The sequence below is a fragment of the Myotis brandtii genome, unplaced genomic scaffold (assembly GCF_000412655.1).
Source record: "Myotis brandtii unplaced genomic scaffold, ASM41265v1 scaffold555, whole genome shotgun sequence".
NCBI lineage: Eukaryota > Metazoa > Chordata > Mammalia > Chiroptera > Vespertilionidae > Myotis > Myotis brandtii.
Genome location: NW_005370065.1, coordinates 648,643 through 666,768, shown reverse-complemented (window position 1 = coordinate 666,768; position 18,126 = coordinate 648,643). Strand labels below are relative to the sequence as shown.

The 18,126-nt window shown below is 45.0% G+C and overlaps 2 protein-coding genes across 3 annotated transcripts in view; one reads left to right on the top strand and one right to left on the bottom strand.

Moving 5' to 3' along the window:
- MARCKSL1 (MARCKS-like 1) overlaps positions 1-1,457 on the top strand; it is a 9,219-nt gene extending 7,762 nt beyond the window's left edge. Inside the window, exon 2 of the mRNA XM_014549489.1 lies at positions 136-1,457. Within this exon, the coding sequence (XP_014404975.1) occupies positions 136-712 (577 nt within the window). The 3' untranslated portion in view covers positions 713-1,457. The remainder of the gene's footprint in view (positions 1-135) is intronic.
- Positions 1,458-1,806: 349 nt separating this feature from the next.
- HDAC1 (histone deacetylase 1) overlaps positions 1,807-18,126 on the bottom strand; it is a 25,570-nt gene continuing 9,250 nt past the window's right edge. For both annotated transcript variants that reach the window (XM_005878351.2, XM_014549526.1), the window contains exons 3-14: positions 13,682-13,799; positions 9,765-9,839; positions 7,744-7,882; positions 7,143-7,284; positions 6,020-6,112; positions 4,815-4,923; positions 4,592-4,732; positions 3,941-4,049; positions 3,716-3,846; positions 3,312-3,464; positions 2,726-2,774; positions 1,807-2,454 (exon numbers count right to left, since the gene is read on the bottom strand). In XM_005878351.2, coding sequence (XP_005878413.1) covers positions 2,427-2,454; positions 2,726-2,774; positions 3,312-3,464; positions 3,716-3,846; positions 3,941-4,049; positions 4,592-4,732; positions 4,815-4,923; positions 6,020-6,112; positions 7,143-7,284; positions 7,744-7,882; positions 9,765-9,839; positions 13,682-13,799 — 1,287 coding nt within the window. In that variant the 3' untranslated portion in view covers positions 1,807-2,426. The remainder of the gene's footprint in view (positions 2,455-2,725; positions 2,775-3,311; positions 3,465-3,715; positions 3,847-3,940; positions 4,050-4,591; positions 4,733-4,814; positions 4,924-6,019; positions 6,113-7,142; positions 7,285-7,743; positions 7,883-9,764; positions 9,840-13,681; positions 13,800-18,126) is intronic.

Below are 18,126 nucleotides of genomic sequence, written 5' to 3'. Positions count from 1 at the left end.
CCAGCGCCTCCTGCCGGCCGCGGCCTCCGCTCTCGGCCCCAGCGCGCCTGGAAGGGCAGGAGGGAGATGTTTGACGGGATCCCGGGTGAGGGGTGAGGCTGCAGGAGGAGGAGTCGAGCCCCCGCTGTCTGGAAGGGATAGAGGCGGGCTGGAGCGGGGTGGCGTCCTGAGCCTCACTGCTGTCTCCTCTGCCCCGCAGGAGAATGGCCATGTGAAAAGCAATGGAGATTTATCCCCCAAGGGTGAAGGGGAGTCGCCCCCTGTGAACGGAACAGAGGAGGCAGCCGGGGCCACTGGTGATGCCATTGAGCCAGCACCCGCTAGCCAGGGAGCTGAGGCCAAGGGGGAGGTACCCCCCAAGGAGACCCCCAAGAAGAAGAAGAAATTCTCTTTCAAGAAGCCTTTCAAATTGAGTGGCCTCTCCTTCAAGAGAAATCGCAAGGAGGGTGGGGGTGAATCGTCTGCCTCCTCACCCACAGAGGAAGAGCAGGAGCAGGGGGAGATCGGTGCCTGCAGCGAGGAAGGCACTGCCCAGGAAGGGAAGGCTGTCGCCACCCCCGAGAGCCAGGAGCCTCAGGCCAAGGGGGCAGAGGCTAGCGCTGCCTCCAAGGGCGGAGACACAGAAGAGGAGGCAGGGCCCCAGGCTGCAGAGCTGTCCACGCCCTCGGGGCCAGAGAGTGGCCCTACACCTGCCGGCGAGCAGAATGAGTAGCTGGGTTGGGACAGGTGGGTGATCTCTAAGCTGCAAAAACTGTGCTGTCCTTGTGAGGTCACTGCCTGGACCTGGTGCCCTGGCTGCCTTCCTGTGCCCAGAAAGGAAGGGGCTGCTGCCCCCTCCCAGCCACGTTCCCTTTCCTCCTTTCCCTCCTGTGGATTCTCCCATCACCCACCTGGTCTTCCTCTTAAGGCCAGTTGAAGATGGTTTCCCAAGTTAGGTTAGTGATGTGAAATGCTCCTGCCCCTGTCCCTACCTCTTTCCCTGTCCCCACCCCTACATAAGGCAATTGCTGTTTTCCTCCCCAATTCTTTTCCAAGTAGGTTTTGTTTACTCCCCAAATCCCTGAGCCAGATGTGGGGTGCCTACACTCCTAAACCCTGAGTGTCCAGCCTTCCCTGTTTTTAGTCTCGTGCTGTGCCTAGTGGCACCTGGGCTAGGGGAGGACACTGCCCCTGTCTAGGTTTTTATAAATGTCTTACTCAAGTTCAAACCTCCAGCTTGTGAATCAACTGTGTCTCTTTTTTGACTTGGTAAGCAAGTATTAGGCTTTGGGGTGGGGGGAGGTCTGTAATGTGAAACAACTTCTTTTCTTTTCCCCCTCCCATTGTTGTAAATAACTTTTAATGGCCAAATCTCAGATTTTTACTTTTTTTTTTTTTTTTTGTCTAACTTTTAAAACCATTCTCTTCCACCTGGTTTTACTGTAACATTTGGAAAAGGAATAAATGTTGTCCCTTTAGTGGTGCTTTTTAATGAGTGGCCTTCTGGGGGAAGGGTGAGAAGATTGGTTAATCTCGGCCCTGGCCAGTGTTGCTCAGTTGGTTGGAGTGTAGTCCAGTATAGCAAAAAGTTATCAAACCCAGTTGGGGTTCATGCCAGGGGAAACCGATCAATCTTTCTCTTTCTCCCCCTTCCTCTCTCTAAAAAATAAAATTTAAAAAGGATTGGTTCACCTCAAACCTTGAGGGGAGGGATGAAGGACAGGTAAGTTTGTAGGGTTCTTTTATTGTTGGGGCGTTGCCCAGATCTTCAGGGACCCCAGAAAGGCAGGGAAGTGGAATAAAAATTAACCCAGGGATACTGCTAGATGAGCTCAGGAGGGTATAGAAATGTACCATTTTATTACAAAGATTCTCTCACACACATACACACACACAAAGTCCCCAAAAATAGCATCTCAAAAAGGAAACTACCAATTCCCACCTGCAAAATGGAGGAGTGAGAGGGGTCAGAGGTCAGATAGTGTGAGTTTCTTAACTCACTTGGGGCCAGTGGGAAGGTATAACAGAACCAATCTAAATGTAGCTGATGTTACCTTAAGGCGCCTGTAAAGAACAGGGGGTTCCTGAAGACCCAGCCATTCCTAGAATGCTCAATATGGGCATTTTTCCAAAGCCACTAAGCAGGAATTTGGCATTTCGGAATTATGTTCTATGGATGTTTAAGAGAATAGAATCCCTTTCACCCAGAACTGGCACCCTTTATGGTTCAAAATTAAGAATTGGGGAAGGATGGCAGGGCAGCTATTATAAGAGCGTGCCCAGCACGTGTGCCCTGGGCTCATGGCCCTGGTTCCTGTCTAGTCCCTGGGAATATTTATATTTAATATATTTTTATATAAATACACAGAAATAGAAAATATAAAATCTGAGGGGTTACAGGAGAAAGGTGGGGCGCTTTGCAAGAAGCCAGAACTGGAGAGGACTGCTCAGGCCAATTTGACCTCCTCTTTAACCCTGTGGAGAGAACAGAGACTGGTATGAGATAACCCACCCCAGAGGCCTTGAAGTGTGGGTACAATGACTTACTTTCACAGGACCCCGCTGCCCAGGTGACTGCTGAGGGCTGGGGCTTCCTAGCTCTGCCTAGAACTGCAGAGACAGACTGGTCCCTGAAAGAGGCCTTTGTAAGCTGGACCAGCTGTCCCTGTGCCTTCCCTCTCAGTGTAGTGGGACAAAGGGGCTGGTGCACCAATGCCAGGGAGATGGCTGACAGCTCCTTCCTCACCCTTTGGCTTCTTGCTTGTCCTCCTTGGTTTTCTCCTCTTCTGTGACTTCTGAAACATAAAAGTGCAGGGATGGCCAAGGACAGACCCTCTGGAAAGACCCATGGGATCTTCCCTTACCAAAAAACCCCTTCCCCACACTACAGCTCACTGGACATAAAAAAAAAAGCCCATCCCAGGTCTACCCAGTGAGCCCTGTTGAGAACAAACAGGTCTGACCGGTTTCCCAACCTGCTAGAGCCTGAACCTGGTGGGAGGAGGCAGCCCCCTGGGAAACTGGGGTGAAATGCCAGGAAAAGGGCTTGGGTGGTATGTGAGGGCCACACTCCTGACCACAGGGAGCCCAGGCATGTCCCTGGCTTTGGAGCCTGGCAGGGCTCGATAATCTGGTGGAGATGATGAATTGAGTTTCATTCCTTTGTAAGCCTTGCCACTTCTGGGAGCCACTGAAAGGCCAAGGAGCTGAGGAAGATCCCCACAGGAGCTGGCAGGGCCCAAGTCAGCTCCCTCCTCCCAGTGCCCTACATAGATTCATCATCCTCCAGTACTGGGGCTCAAGACCCAAATCTTTGCCTAACCCATACCCACCTTTCTTCTCTTCTGGGTCTTTCTCTTTTTCATCCCCAGTTTTGACTCTCTTGGCTTTTTTGAAGTTGGAAGAGTTCTTGCGACCACCTTCTCCCTCCTCATCAGAGTCAGAGAACTCTTCCTCACAGGCAATTCGTTTGTCAGAGGAACAGACTGGGAAGCAATGGAAAACACAGAGAGCCGGAGTGCCCAATGTTTCCCCATGAGTGTCCTCTGAGAGACACTAAGGGTAGAGGACAAAGAGAAGGGCAGAGGGAACTCAGGTTCCCTACTTGCTCCTACAGGCACTGAACTTGGGTTTCCTAACAGATGGGTAGCTTGCGGGGAAATGGAAACCAAGAACAGTGGAGGGAAGTCAGAGTTGCCTACTCAGGGAAGTACAGGACCCTGGGTCGGGGTCTTACTCGAAATGCGCTTGTCAGGGTCTTCCTCATCCTCATCACCACTCTCCTCTGGAATGGCGTCCTCAGGAATCGCCTGCATTTGGACCCCAGGTGCATGGGGCAGCATTCTCAGGTTCTCAAACAGTCGCTGTCTATGGCCAATGGTATAGAGGGTGGCTGGGTTCTAGTTAGGGACAAACCACAGCCTGGAATGTTCAATCAAGAGGTGTCTGGGGATATACTCACTTGATCTTCTCCAGGTACTCATTTGTGTTCTGGTTAGTCATATTGGAAGGACTGATGTGAAGTTTGAAATCTGGCCCAAAGTATTCAAAGTAGTCGTTGTATGGAAGCTCTAATTGGGGTAGCAGAGAGAGTCATGAGACCTGGCCAAACCATGGGACCCCGAGAAAAGCATTTACAGGTTTATCTGGACCTATAAGCCCAACTATCAAAGAGAAGAATGCCTCCAAAATAGGGTGAGAATCATGTCTATAGTACTTCAATCTTTTCAATGGCATTCTGCAATGTCCACACCAGTGGTGTGTGTGTCTCTCTCATTATGAGTAGGCCCAAGCCCTTGGTTTAGAAAGATTTAGGCAATATTCATTGGGAGCACTCCCTTACTCACTACCCCAGTTACCATATAGAGAAATTCCAAAGCTATAAATAACCAGTGGTAATTTTGTTCAGACCAAAAAAGGGAGAGGGAACAGGGTCAAAAAGGACTCAGGAAAAATTAATGACCATGGTCTGACAAACACAAGAGAATAAGCAGGAGAATCAATAACTAGTATTGGAAGAGGAGAGGTCATTTAGCCAAAGGGAAAGGAGTTGTGAACTTGAGGACATGTGAGCTCCAGCTCTACCCAGCCAACCTGGCCTTGGAGCTATTACCATTAGGAATCTCTGTGTCCAGGGCGACAGCTGTTTCATATGTCCAGCATCGGGCAACATTACGAATGGTGTAGCCACCTCCTCCCAGCATCAGCATAGGCAGGTTAAAGCTCTTCACAAATTCCACACACTTGGCGTGCCCTTTGGTGGAAGAAGGTGGTGCTGGGTTACAGAAGCACCCAGCAGGACCCTGCCCACCCAAGCCTATGCTACCTGGTCTCACCTTTGATGGTCAGATTGAAGCAACCTAACCGATCCCCAGACAGGGAGTCAGAGCCACACTGTAAGACGACTGCACTGGGTTGAAACATCTCCATCACTTTGGATATGACCTAAAGGATAACATCCTGGTCACCACCAACCTCAAGAAAAGCTATGTGTGTTCTAGGCTAAAAAGAGTGGGTGCAGCACTTTCTTCTGTACCTTTCCACTCTCCCATATGCTGGGTGGTAGATAAAAGGAAGTATCAGCCTGGGCTTCTGGTTTTCCCACTTTGAATTTCAGTTTTTGATCTGACAGGATCTCCTAGCTCTACCAACACTGAACTTAGAATGGCCTCTGTATCAACCCCCAGTCCCTTCTTTCACTACCTAAGACTTCCTCCAGGAAGTCTTTCTGACCCTTAGGTGCATCTTCTCTACTCACCTAGTCCTATAGACTTTGAGCCTGATATTGTGAGGAACCATTACTGAGGACAGAGACCATAACTCAGGCTTCTGTTGCTGCCTGCCCTTACTACAAGCACAAATTAGGCATTTGGTGTTTGCTGACTTTATTAGGTTACTCTATTAATGGTTCCCTGCTGCTGACAAGTGAAGATTTAATTTGTCAGCAGGACATTCAAGGCTCCCTCTGAAATACTGACCCCAACATACATTTTCTACATCCTTAGATACTCCTCCCACGTATCACAGTGGCTTACATACAGCTACATATTGGCACCACTGTTCCCTCTGTTGAATGCCACCCCTCCCACTCGGTCCCCACATCCTTCTTTACATGGGTAACTCATTTTTCAAAGTCTAGCTCAAATGTCACCACCTCTGTGCAACCATCAGACTACCCTTTCCCCAGCCCAGGCAGCAGACTGCCTCTCACTCCTCTGGTTCATCCCTCAAAAACAGTACTGACTACACTGTTAGGTATATGCCTGCCTCCCACACTCTAGACTGTGAGGTCTTCAAGGCCATAGATCATGACTTAGGTATTCTTATGTCCAACAGAGGGCCTGAATCACAGAAGGCATCAACAACTATTTGGATGAATTCTGTTTCCGGAACTGAACACATAGCATGCAATCCAGGGTTGAAGCACATCTCCCAACCAGCCTCTCAGTGGGGAAAGATCCTGAAATATGGTGGGGGTGCTTTGCTACCCCTCCCTTAGACCAATCCCATTTGTAACCCAGGTGGTGGATAAACCACTTACCAGTTTAAAAATGGCCTCATAGGACTCGTCATCAATCCCATCTCGAAGCGGGTAGTTAACAGCATAGTACTTGCCTTTGCCAGCCCCAATATCCTAATCAAGGGGACATTAAAATAAAACTGAAAAATGAAGCTAGAAGTTCAAGGATGGGGGCTGGTTCTAAGAGGCAAGCGGGGCCCATGAGGGGCCAGAGACACTGTGGTTAGTACCCTTCCCCTCAGTGGCAAGTCTAGCTCACAGCTCATGACACACCACTGAGCCTGTACCCAAACTGGGAATTGTTTATGGGTCCAGAGATTAAATATCCTATCCCACAGCACAAAGACCTCTACCTTTGGGTTGGGTTAGAGCTGGCTGGTGACTGGGACACAGAATACCTACCTGCAACAACTCTTTCCTCTCCAGAGAGCTTTACTGCTCACTCTACCCACCCACCCTCTCTCTCTAGGGATATATGGTGGGGATGCAAAGAAGGAAAAAAAGAGTTCTCAAAATAGTAAATACTCAGTTACTCTAATGCTCATCATACCAAACAATTGAATCAGTGCCACTTTTTTCACCTAAGGGTTACTGGCATGATGGCTGATTTCACAGTATTCGTGCTAGTAACAGAACAGTTCAATGAATTAGCTTCCAAGGATTCTTAGAGGTCCATGGATGGACTTCATTTAGGCGGAGGTGTCTTAACTATTCGATATCTGATGCAAAATTTCATGTACTTTTCTGGGGATAGAGTCCATAGCTTTCAGTCAGATGATCAAAACGGAAGTGACCTAAAATATTTTTCCCCTGAGATGGTTCATAAGGGTCCCAAATCCTAGCCCATGGGAGACAACCTGACATTTCTAGCCTAAAATTCAAGCCATATGGGGAAAGTGTAATGTGATTTAGCGGTGGCCTGGAGGAAAGTGCATGAGTCAGGCAACCCCTTTCTCTCCCAAATCCTTTATGTTCCAACACTCCCTTCCTCCAGAGTAAGGGAGGAAAGGAGACTATGGGCAGGTGTCTTGGGCTGGAGAATGGTGTTCTGAAAGGCAGAAGAGGCAGGAAGTGGTTTTTGGTGAATGAGAGTTAGAGCTGGCAGCTGAGGGTAAGCTGATTGGCCCCTGAAAGGAGTTCTCACCCGTAGATCCCCAGTTCCTGGGAAGTACTCTCCATATTTATGAAAGGACACAGTCATGACCCGGTCTGTGGTATAGAAGGCCTCTTCCACGCCATCGCCATGGTGAATATCAATGTCAATATACAGCACCCTCTGGTGATACCTAGGATCAAAAAGGGATCAGGGATCTGGGGGCTCTTTCTGAGTGGGACGCGCCAAGGGCGCCAGGTCCCAGCTTACCGAGCTGGCTGCCTCCCTCAGGTATCTCTAAGCACCAGAGACGTGGAAACTGGCTGAAGGAAGGTGGAAGTGCGGCAGGGTGTCTCCAGAGGCCTGACCAAGCCGACCAAGTCCGATCTTCCTACTCTATAGCCAGGGTCAACTCCAGCCACACAGGGACACTCTGGAGGCAGGATCTGAGCAGCGCCTGCCCCTGATCTTGCCGTGGGCTCAGATCAAATCAAGACCCCGTCAAGTAGAGAATGGCCAGAGACACTCACTGAACATATCCTAGCCAACACACTGCTAAGAAAAGCAAACTAGGGAGGCAAGCCCAGGGGGAAAGGTAAGTGGGAACCTGGCCTAAGGTGCTTCTCCGAAAGAAAAGGCCAGGCAGGCATACTTTAGCAGTTCCAGGATGGCCAAGACGATATCGTTGACGTAACAGAAGCCAGATGCCTCAGACTTCTTTGCATGGTGCAGGCCCCCAGCCCAATTCACAGCGATGTCCGTCTGCTGCTTATTAAGTTTCACAGCACTTGCTGGGCGTGGGAAGAAAGAACATAAGCCTATTACCAAGCCACTCTCCCCCTCCCCGCAAGAAGCCCAGGGAACCAGTGAGAGGTAGGACCTGCCTATTCAACAGCTGTATCATACAATTCACAAGCCAGTCTTCTCCCTCCCATCCCATCCCATCCCAACTGGCAGTAAATATATTACTCTAAAAAAACTGTTTTCTAAACGAAAGGTGGTAAACCCTTTAGTATGCCTTAAACTTGGTTTAGTGGGTCATGACCAATATATATATACTTAAATAAAATAGAGTAGAATAAAAATGTCAGAATAACAGTAAAGATAACTGGTCTTCTGTAAAACTGGCTTCAGGGTGAGAAAGAGTTTTGAGTTGAGTATGTGTGTGTGTGTGTGTGTGTGTGTACACAACTTGGATTGCAAATATAAATGTTATTTCTTACCATGGTTCACAGTGAAGATGCCAAAGGTAACAGAGGCTCAAAATACAAATAGGTCCAAGAAGTGAGAGAGAAATATACACTCAAGTGTTCTAGTACATTTGTGGCATTTGTTAAAGTGTAATTTTAATAGAAGTAACATGAAACAATCCAAATGATCCAACAAGAGGCGACCAATTGAATCAACTGAAGTAGGTCCAAAACATGGAATAATCATGTAGCCACTAAAAAACATGCTGTATCTACTACAGATAGAGAAACTTTAAAGATTTATTAAAATGAAAAATGGAGATTAATGCAAGATATTTTTTGTATTATATAGATGTATATATGTTATGTCCAGATATATACACACAGAAAAAAGAATGAATGTACAAACTCTAAAATGGTAACAATGGTTATTCATTGACAGTGTGATTGTGGGCAATTTTTTTCCCCCTGTGCAATTCTTTGTTTCTTGAGATTACACTGGGTAGTGGAAGGGAGAGGGGAGGAGAGAAAACAACAGGCATAAGAAAATTAATACCTGTTAAGAAAAAGGGTTAGAATAATTCTAGAGGTAATCTAAAAGTTACTAATGAAAGTGGGCAATATTTAGAGCATATTTCTGACCTCAAAGATAATTACCATGTTCTTTTGTACAACACAAATGATGACACTTCCCATTTTTATAGCACTATGCTGTTCACAAATTGCTTTTATGGATAGCATCTCAACAATCCCATAAAGTCAGCAGGGAATTCCTGTATATAAGATCTCTTGGTAGGAGAGATCAGTCAAGGACACCTGTCAGTACCATATCAAGAAACTGAGCCTGGGCTGGGACTGAACCAGGACAGTTGAAAGACCTAAGGTTGCCCTAACCAGTTTGGCTCAGTGGATAGAGCGTCGGCCTGCGGACTCAAGGGTCCCAGGTTCAATTCTGGTCAAGGGCATGTATCTTGGTTGCAGGCACATACCCAGTAGGGAGTGTGCAGAAGGCAGCTGATTGATGTTTCTCTCTCATTGATGTTTCTAACTTTCTATCCCTCTCCCTTCCTCTCTGTAAAAAAAATCAATAAAATATATTTTTTAAAAAAGACCTAAGGTAAAAACCCACAGGACCACCCTGGCTGGTATGCCTCAGTGGTTGGAGTGTTGGGCCACAGACCAAAGGGTCTCAGGTTTGATTCCCAGTTAAGGGCATGTATCTGGATTGCAGGTTCAATCCATGTCCCCAGTAGGGGCGCATGTAGGAGGGGACCAATCAATATGCTTCTCTCCTCCCTCTCTTTCTCCCCCTTCTACTCTCTAGAAGATCAATGCAAAAGGTACCCTTAGGTGAAGATTAACAAACAAACCCACAGTACCATTTCATATGGTCACAGATCAGTCTACTGGGACAGTGACCTAAAAGACAAACCTCACTATTACAACCCAGCACAGCCCTCAAGGAAGGAGGTATGTTCCTTACCCACAGAGCCACCAGTAGATAACTGACAGAACTCAAACAGGCCATCAAATACAGGACAGTCTTCACCAACGTTGACTTGAAAGACATAAGTGAAAGGTTAGTTTCCACAATTTCCTTTAGTTTTTGTTTATATATTTATGAGCTGATAGAAAAACAGAATTTGAATTCAGAAGGCTTGGATTCTAGTCCAGGCTCTACTACTTACTGGCTGTGTAAGTGGGTCACATCATTTAATTTCTCTGAGCTTTGGCTCTTTATCTATAATAAGTCATAATGACATCCCACCTTACGCCATTGTTGAGAAGATGAACAGAAATCTTAGATGAGGAAACATTTAGCAAGTAAGTGCTTGGAAAATGTTGATTCATTACATGAGGGAGAAAAATTTAGCCTCTTCTTCCAGCCTGGGTTTGTTACTGTACCTCACTCAGGCTGACCAACAAGGAATTCACCGAATATTTAGCAACATGCCAGACACTATGCTAAATGCTTTCAATACCTGATATAATCTATCCTCACACAACCATATGAGGTAAAATTTGGTCCCATTTTATGAATGGGGAAACAGGCTCAGAGAGATGAACTGCTAGTAAATGGCAGAGGCAGTATTCAAGTATTGGCCTGCCTGTCCTAAAAGCCTATGAAAACATACTCTGGCTTTTCCCCAGTAATTTCACATACACAATCTCATCTGATCCTCATAACAATCCCATGAGCTAGACAAGACAGATATCAACCCCACACGAAGAGATATGGAGAAGTGGCTTGCCCAAGGTTATACAACCAGGCAATGGCAAGAACCAGAATCAGAGTCCAGGTGTCTTGAATCCCACAGTCCAGTGCTCTTTTTACTACACCCACAAGTGACAACTGGAGTAAAGTTATTTCAGGCCTAAAGGGGTAAAAGTACAAACTAAAACACAATGATAAACACATGCAAACCATAATGCAAATGAAATGAAAAGGACAGGAAAGGAAGCACACCTGAAGGTTATAGACTCACAGAGCAAGAGAGGAACCTTATGGCTCCAAGTCTCTTCTCACAGAAAAGGAAACTGCTGAGACATCAATGATACATAAGAATTTAGAGGCAGGGGTAGGACTACAGCCTATTCTCTCGCCCTAGCCTTCCCATTACCCATCCACTGTTACCAATAATAGTTCCCAAATTAGACTAAGGAGGAAGACCCCCTAGGATGAGAAGGGCAGGAGAACCCAGCTTGAGACAGCTGAAGCTCAAGGTTTGCAATAACCGTAAGAGTTATCATCAAGGTTTGCAATAACCATAGAGTTATCAACTCTGGCACTGCCCTAAATGTGAAGGGTGCTCTGATCTGATGCCCTGCCAAGACAAGTGCTTGGGAAAGCGTGGCCTGTGTAAGGGGATGCGCAGTGGGTGGCTCTCTCCCCAGCTTCCCGGGTAAACATTGGGAGGTTGTGTCAATAAGAACTTTGGCCCCTGGGCCAGGCTATTTATCCATGGTAACCAATTTCTTCCTCGGGCTGCTTCCTCCTGCAGTGGGTTTGGCTTGCCTGGGTTTCCAACATTTTGCTTGCATTCCCATTCAGGATGTGGAGCATCCATGGAGGAAATGGGTGTTTTAGACATAAGAAAATACTATTTCATTTCAGGTATAATTTCCTAGGTTAGGTGTTGGTAAATATTTTAAAGAGAGCTCAGTTCTTACATCCCTGATATCTCTGTAGATACCCCTGGTTATAAAGCACTGTACTAAGTGATATCTCTCTATAATCCTATGAATCAAGTCAATAAGGTTCTCTGAAATCCTTAGAAAGCCTTATCCTTCCTAGTCCTCATCTTCAATGAGAAAAAATCCCAGACTTACTTTTTAAATGCACAAATTTAGAGTGCTGGTTTCAGGAAAATTAGAAAAAACTGTGAGCCAGAGCCAAACCTGTGCACTCTGGAGGGCCTAATATTTTGTCTGCCTTGACAGATTTTAAATATATTTATTGATTTCAGAGAGGAAGGGAGAGGGAGTGAGAGATAGAAACATCAATGATGAAAGAGAATCACTGATCAGCTGCTTCTTGCACACACAACACTGGGGATCGAGCCTGCAACTTGGGCACGTGCCCTGACCAGGAATGGAACCGTGACCTCCTGGTTCATAGGTCAACACTCCACCACTGAGCCACTGGCCAGGCAGCCTTGACAGATTTGAAAATAACAAAAGTTGTAAGTCATACTAGTTGGTGCTTTGAATACATTATTTAATTTACCCGCCCCCAATCTCCACTATAAGATAGACACTACTGTCTTCTTTTTAAAGAAGGGCAAACAGACTCAGAACAAAAACAAAAACAGGCTCAGAGAGGCTAGGAGACTTACTCAAGAGCACATATTTAAGTGGCAGAGCTAAGGGATTCAAACCAAGACATCAAAGCTGATTTTCTTGCCCTAGACAGTTTGGCTCAGTGGATAGTCAGCTTGCAGACTAAAGAGTCCTAGGTTCAATTCTGGTCAAGGGCACATACCCAGGTTGCGGGCTCAAACCCCAGTAGGGGCGTGCAGGAGGCAGCCAATCAATGATTCTCTCTCATTGATGTTTCTATTTCTCTCTCCCTCTCCTTTCCTCTCTGAAATCAATAAAAAAAATATATATATATTTTTAAAAGCTCATTTTCTTGCCTCAACAGCTTCTCTCTCAGAGAACCCCTCTCTACTAACAGTGGAGCCTCACTGCTAGTCTAAATAGGTAATGGAAACCCCTAAAGCCAAAGGAATGAATTTGTCTCACGTTGAAAGGAAACAAGACCCTGCTAATTCAGAGCAAACACTTCACTTAGAGGGCAGCAGCTCCTGGAGCTGTGAAACTCAATGCTTCAAAGAAGGTCCCTGTGGTTCTGTAATCACTACCTGCACAATTATTGCAACGAATAAATAACTTTCTGCCTTGGGACTCAGACTACCTGGGCCAGTAGCAACAAACAAGTGCCACAGATTTCCTGATATTTGAAAATAAGCTGTCATAAACTATGAAAACCTCTCTGGACAATGCTGTTATATTGTTTTACTGAGATCTTAGGTGCTCAGAGAGAATTTCTAAAATTACAAGAGCAAAGTCATATATGATAGTTCCTCCCAAATTTGAACATATTTTTTCCCCACAGCTAAAACAATCCCCATAATTCCTATAAATTGGGTGTTGCTTCTGAGATGGAACCTGTTCTGACTTTGAAGTCCCAAGAGACAGGGGGAGAATCACCTCAACTCAAAGATTACATCATCCAGAGTCTGTCCTCAGTTGCTGCTAAATTCTCAATTCACATAGTGGGAGCAGTTAGTTGTATGACATCCAATCCATTTTACTAAAGAAAAATCTGAGATGAGGGGAAGTGACTTGCCAAGCCAGTTAAGAGTCAGAGCTGGGCGGACTGCGGTGCTTCAGTGGTTGAACGTTGACCTATGAACCAGGAGGTCACGGTTCAATTCCCAGTCAGGGCACATGCCCTGTGTTGCCGGCTCAATCCCCAGTGGGGAACGTGCAGGAAGCAGCCAAACGATTCTCTCTCATCACTGATGTTTCTGAATTTCTCTCCCTCTCCCTTCTTCTCTGAAATCAATAAAAATATACTTTTAAAACAAAGAGTCACAGCTGGGACCTATATCTTTTATCCCCACTCCCAGGTCAGTGCTTTTTCCATTACAACTACTACAATTTTCTTGGCAAAATGTTGTGAATCTAACTGGACGAGGTTCAATCTCTATTCCTTACAATCAGAAACAAGGAAAACCAGAAGAGAAAAAAGAAGCACTTTAGCACCCTTGGGAGGCAAGGGAAATCAGGTGTCAGCTGAATGGGAAGAACAAAGGAAAGCAGGGTGGCCCCCTCCAATTGAAAGGGAGATCCAACTGGGGGCTTGAACATAGGGAACAAACAGAAGGGACTTACATCTCTGCATCTGCTTGCTGTATTCAGACATGTTATCTGGGCGGATGGAGCGCAAGAATTTTATGTAATCATCGCTGTGATACTTGGTCATCTCTTCAGCATTGGCTTTGTGAGGACGCTAGAGGGCAGAGAGGAGAAAGGGCATGTTATTCTTAACTACATGCCAGTCTTCACTCAGTCTAGTTTGAACACTTATATCTACCCAGCATTGGGCTAGATCAGTGATGGCGAACCTATGACACGCGTGTCAGAGGTGACAAGCGAACTCATTTTTTTGGTTGATTTTTCTTTGTTAAATGGCATTTAAATATATAAAATAAATATCAAAAATATAAATCTTTGTTTTACTATGGTTGCAAATATCAAAAAATTTCTATATGTGACACAGCACCAGAGTTAAGTTAGGGTTTTTCAAAATGCTGACACGCCGAGCTCAAAAGGTTCGCCATCACTGGGCTAGATGCTATAAAGGATAAAAAGAAATTACTGATTATATTTAGGCCTCAAGAAACTTGAAATCTAGTTAAGCAAATAAGATTATCAAAGGAGACTCGGTATCAGAAGACCCAGATGCAACTCAACCTCTGTTGCTTTGGTAAGTCTACCTCTTGAGCTTCAACTCCCTCATTTACTATTTAGGAATAACAACATCTATCTTACACAGAAGTTGTAAGAATTGAATGAGATTGTTAACTCTCTTTATAAATTATAAAGCACTTAAATTATTACTTTTAAATATTAAATATAACAATTTATAATTATGGGCCAAATGGCTCCAAAAGTTCAATAAGAAGGGGTGACTAGCCCTAGTTGGTTTTCTCAGTGGATAGAGCACTGGCCTGTGGACCGAAGGGTCCCAGGTTCAATTCCAGTCAAGGATACATGCGCCTCAACTCCCAGTAGGGGGTGTGCAAGAGGCAGCCAATCATTGATTCTCTCTCATCATTGATGTTTCTCTCTCCTTCTCCCTTGCTCTCTGAAATCATAAAAATATATTAAAAAAAAAGAAAAAAGAAAAGAAGGGGTGACTAATAATTTGAAATAGATGGGACATCATTCTGATTCTTCCTCCCCTCTTTCTAAAAATTCTCTTATCTTTTCTTCTCTTCCCCTCATCCCTTCAAGGCAGGTCTTCAAAGATGACCCTCTTCTTTTCTAATTACCAATACTTTTATCATAGACACTTTATATGCTATCTCATATGATCCTTACAACCACCTTTTATTTTATTTATTTTTTAATTGATTAGAAACATCCTGCACGCCCCCTACTGGGGATCGAGCTCGCAACCCAGGCATGTGCCCCAACTGGGAATAGAACTGTGACCTCCTAGTTCTTGGGTCGATGCTTAACCACTGAAACACACCAATTGGGCCTTACAACCACCTTTTAACCAGTTAACTGCAATGATATTTTGAATTTAAAAAAGGTCTGCCGGTTGCGTCTATAGATACTTATGACGTACAAATGGTAAAAGTTTATACTATTATCATCCTCACTTACAGTAAGGAAACTAAAGCAGAGAGGTTAAGTAATTTGCCCAAGGTTACACACTAGGAAGCTGGATTAGGAAACCCAGAGGTCTGGCTTATTTAATTCTCTGAGTCTCATTTTATTCTTACTAAATATAATGAGAAATATAAGACTCAAAGACGGATATAGTTTTATTAAAAAACACCCACAGTGAAAGAAGCAAGGCTTGGCTCCAAATACTTAGGTGTTTTGTGTTTGTCTGTTTTTAAGTATATATATATATATACTTTATAATTATTGATTTCAGAGAAGAAGAGAGAGGGAGAGAGAGCGAGAAACATCAATGAATCAATGATAAGAGGATCACTGATCGGCTGCCTCCTGTACACCCCCCTACTGGGGATCAAGCCCGAAATCTGGGCATGTGCCCTGACCTGGAGTCAACCGTGACCTTCATAGGTTGATGCTCAACCACTGAGCCACACTGGCTGGGCCCTTTTCTTAAAGTAGGTAGGTATTAATTACAATGTGATTTTTTTATACCTTACGTATATTTTTTAAAAAATTATTTCATATCTACAATATTTTATAAAAACATTTTTTAAAAACAGAACAAAAGAACAGAAGGCGATGAATAAGAAGCCTAGGAATATATAAAATTAGCATCCAAGGCAAGGAAGAGAACAGGACTTTTGATTATGTAAATAGGAAGGTGCCTGGATAAAAGTGGGGATGTAGATTCTGGGAGAGATGAATTGAGGAAGGAGCCCAAAAGGATGAAATTGTGTGAAAAATACCTCAACATGTCTCCTTCAGGTGTAGAGACAGAAGTACAGAAGTAATACAACTACCATGAGAATTCTAAGGAGCATCTTTTCGGACTGACTCTCAAAAGCCATCCATCTCAGGAAAGATAATAAAATGGCTATCTATGCTTTGAAAAAGGAATGCTAGGATCACAGCCCAGAGAAAGGAGAGGACAGAAGGGATGAACGCAGAGAAACAATGTTGGAATAGGGCCAAAGATGCACTCTCAATGAAAAGGTAGGGCTAGAGAAAGAAAAAGATCACATTAAAGAGAATAAGGTTTAGCCCTAACAGCTTGGTCAGTGGTTAGAGTGTCGGCCCACAGACTGAAGGGTCAGGGGTTTGATTCCAGTCAAGGGCACGTACCTCAGTGGCAGGCTCAATCCCCAGACCAGGTCAGGGTACATGCAGAAGGCAACCAATCGATGTATCTCTCTCACATCAATGTTTCTCTCTCTCTGTCTCTCTCCATCCCTTCCACTCTATCTAAAAATCAATGGAAAAAATATTCTCGGATGAGGATTAACGAAAAACACACACAAGGTATAGATTTCGGAAGAAGAGATAACACTGAGGTTTTGCTTTAGAAGTTTAGAGTAAGAATACCACACATCTATATATATAAAACCCTAATATGCAAATAGACCAAACAGCAGAACAACCAAACAACCAGTTGCTATGATATGCACTGACCACCAGGGGGCACGTGCTGAACATGGCGGGCAATGGCCACCGCGGTATGGTGGAGCAGATGAGTGGGGGTGCCAGACCAAGGCAGGGCACCAGTTGCTGTCATCAGGGCGAGCCTCTGGTGGTTACTGAAAATTCTTTGCTCCTGTGTGCTGTGGTCCCGCCCGGTGCTTGCACCTGCTGCCGGCGCCGGCCCTGATCGCCCCTCAGGGCTTCTTGACCTCCCCCCACTGTTTGCACCTACTGCCAGTACCAGCCCCGCTTGCACTCGCTGCCGATGCCTGGCGCTGGCCCCAATCACTTGGTGCCATCAGTGCATGGGAGCTGCAGTGGCAGGAGTGGGGCTGCCAGCAGACAGGGGGCCAGGGGCTGCGGCGGGAGGGCCGAGACCCACCTGTGCTCACTGCAGCCTCGTGGCCCACAGTTTCTTTCAAGGTGCACCAATTTGTGCATTGGGCCCCTGGTATTACATAATTTCCAATAAAGTATTATTATTTTCTATGACAGCCACAGTTGGTTGCTTTCCGAGCCAATCTTGGTAACATATCTCAATTTGGTTAGGTGTTAATGTACAAAGCCACAGGGATCAAATGTGATTAGTCTAAGCCAATTGCTGGTAAATGGTCTAAGGATGGCAAATGACCCAATGAGATATAAGGGGAAATCTCTGGAGAGGGTTTTCCTCTTTAATAAAAAGAACAGAGTGGGGTGGGGACAGTGACCCATTTATCCTGTTCCCTTCCTTTTTGGATTCTGTTACATGAAGACATAATACTTGGAGATAGCCATCATGTGACTTCAAGGCAAAAAAAACATGATGAAATCACATAAGCTAAGGATGGCTGAGCAGAAGGATAAAATAAGCCTGAGTCCCTGATGACATAGCCAAATGGTCTAGAGACTATTTACTTCTAGACTTCTGGTTAAAAGGTTGTTTAGGAAGGAAAAAAGGACAAATGGACAGATACAGACACTGGAATTAGAGAGATATGGGTTGGAGTCTCAACTCATTTATTAATAGCTGTGTGACTTTGGACATGTTCATTAATTATCTTCTTTGAGCTTGTTTTCTGATCTATAAGTTAGGGTTGTTATAGTTAATACACTAAATAACAGGTACCATGGCCGGGCACCAGCAATCATCAATAAATATTAGTTTATTTTTCTTCTCACTTGAAGATAGAATTCATTTTTTTATTTCTCAAATCTCTCATGGAAGTTGATATAGTCCCTGGGGTATGACAGTACTCAACAAAAATATGTTGAAAGAGGACTTGGGGTGACTCTTGAAGATGAGTAAGATATGAGTGGGCACAGTAAATAATCCTCCCAGTCAGGATGGTGTGGAAAGATGCAGAATCTGATCTGGCTGATTTGGAGGCTAAGGGGGGAAAGGAAAGAAAGAAGGCAAGTTGGGGCCAGATTAGCATAGTGTAGATGTGCAATAGGCAGCTCCGGAGACTCCTGGTGTTTAC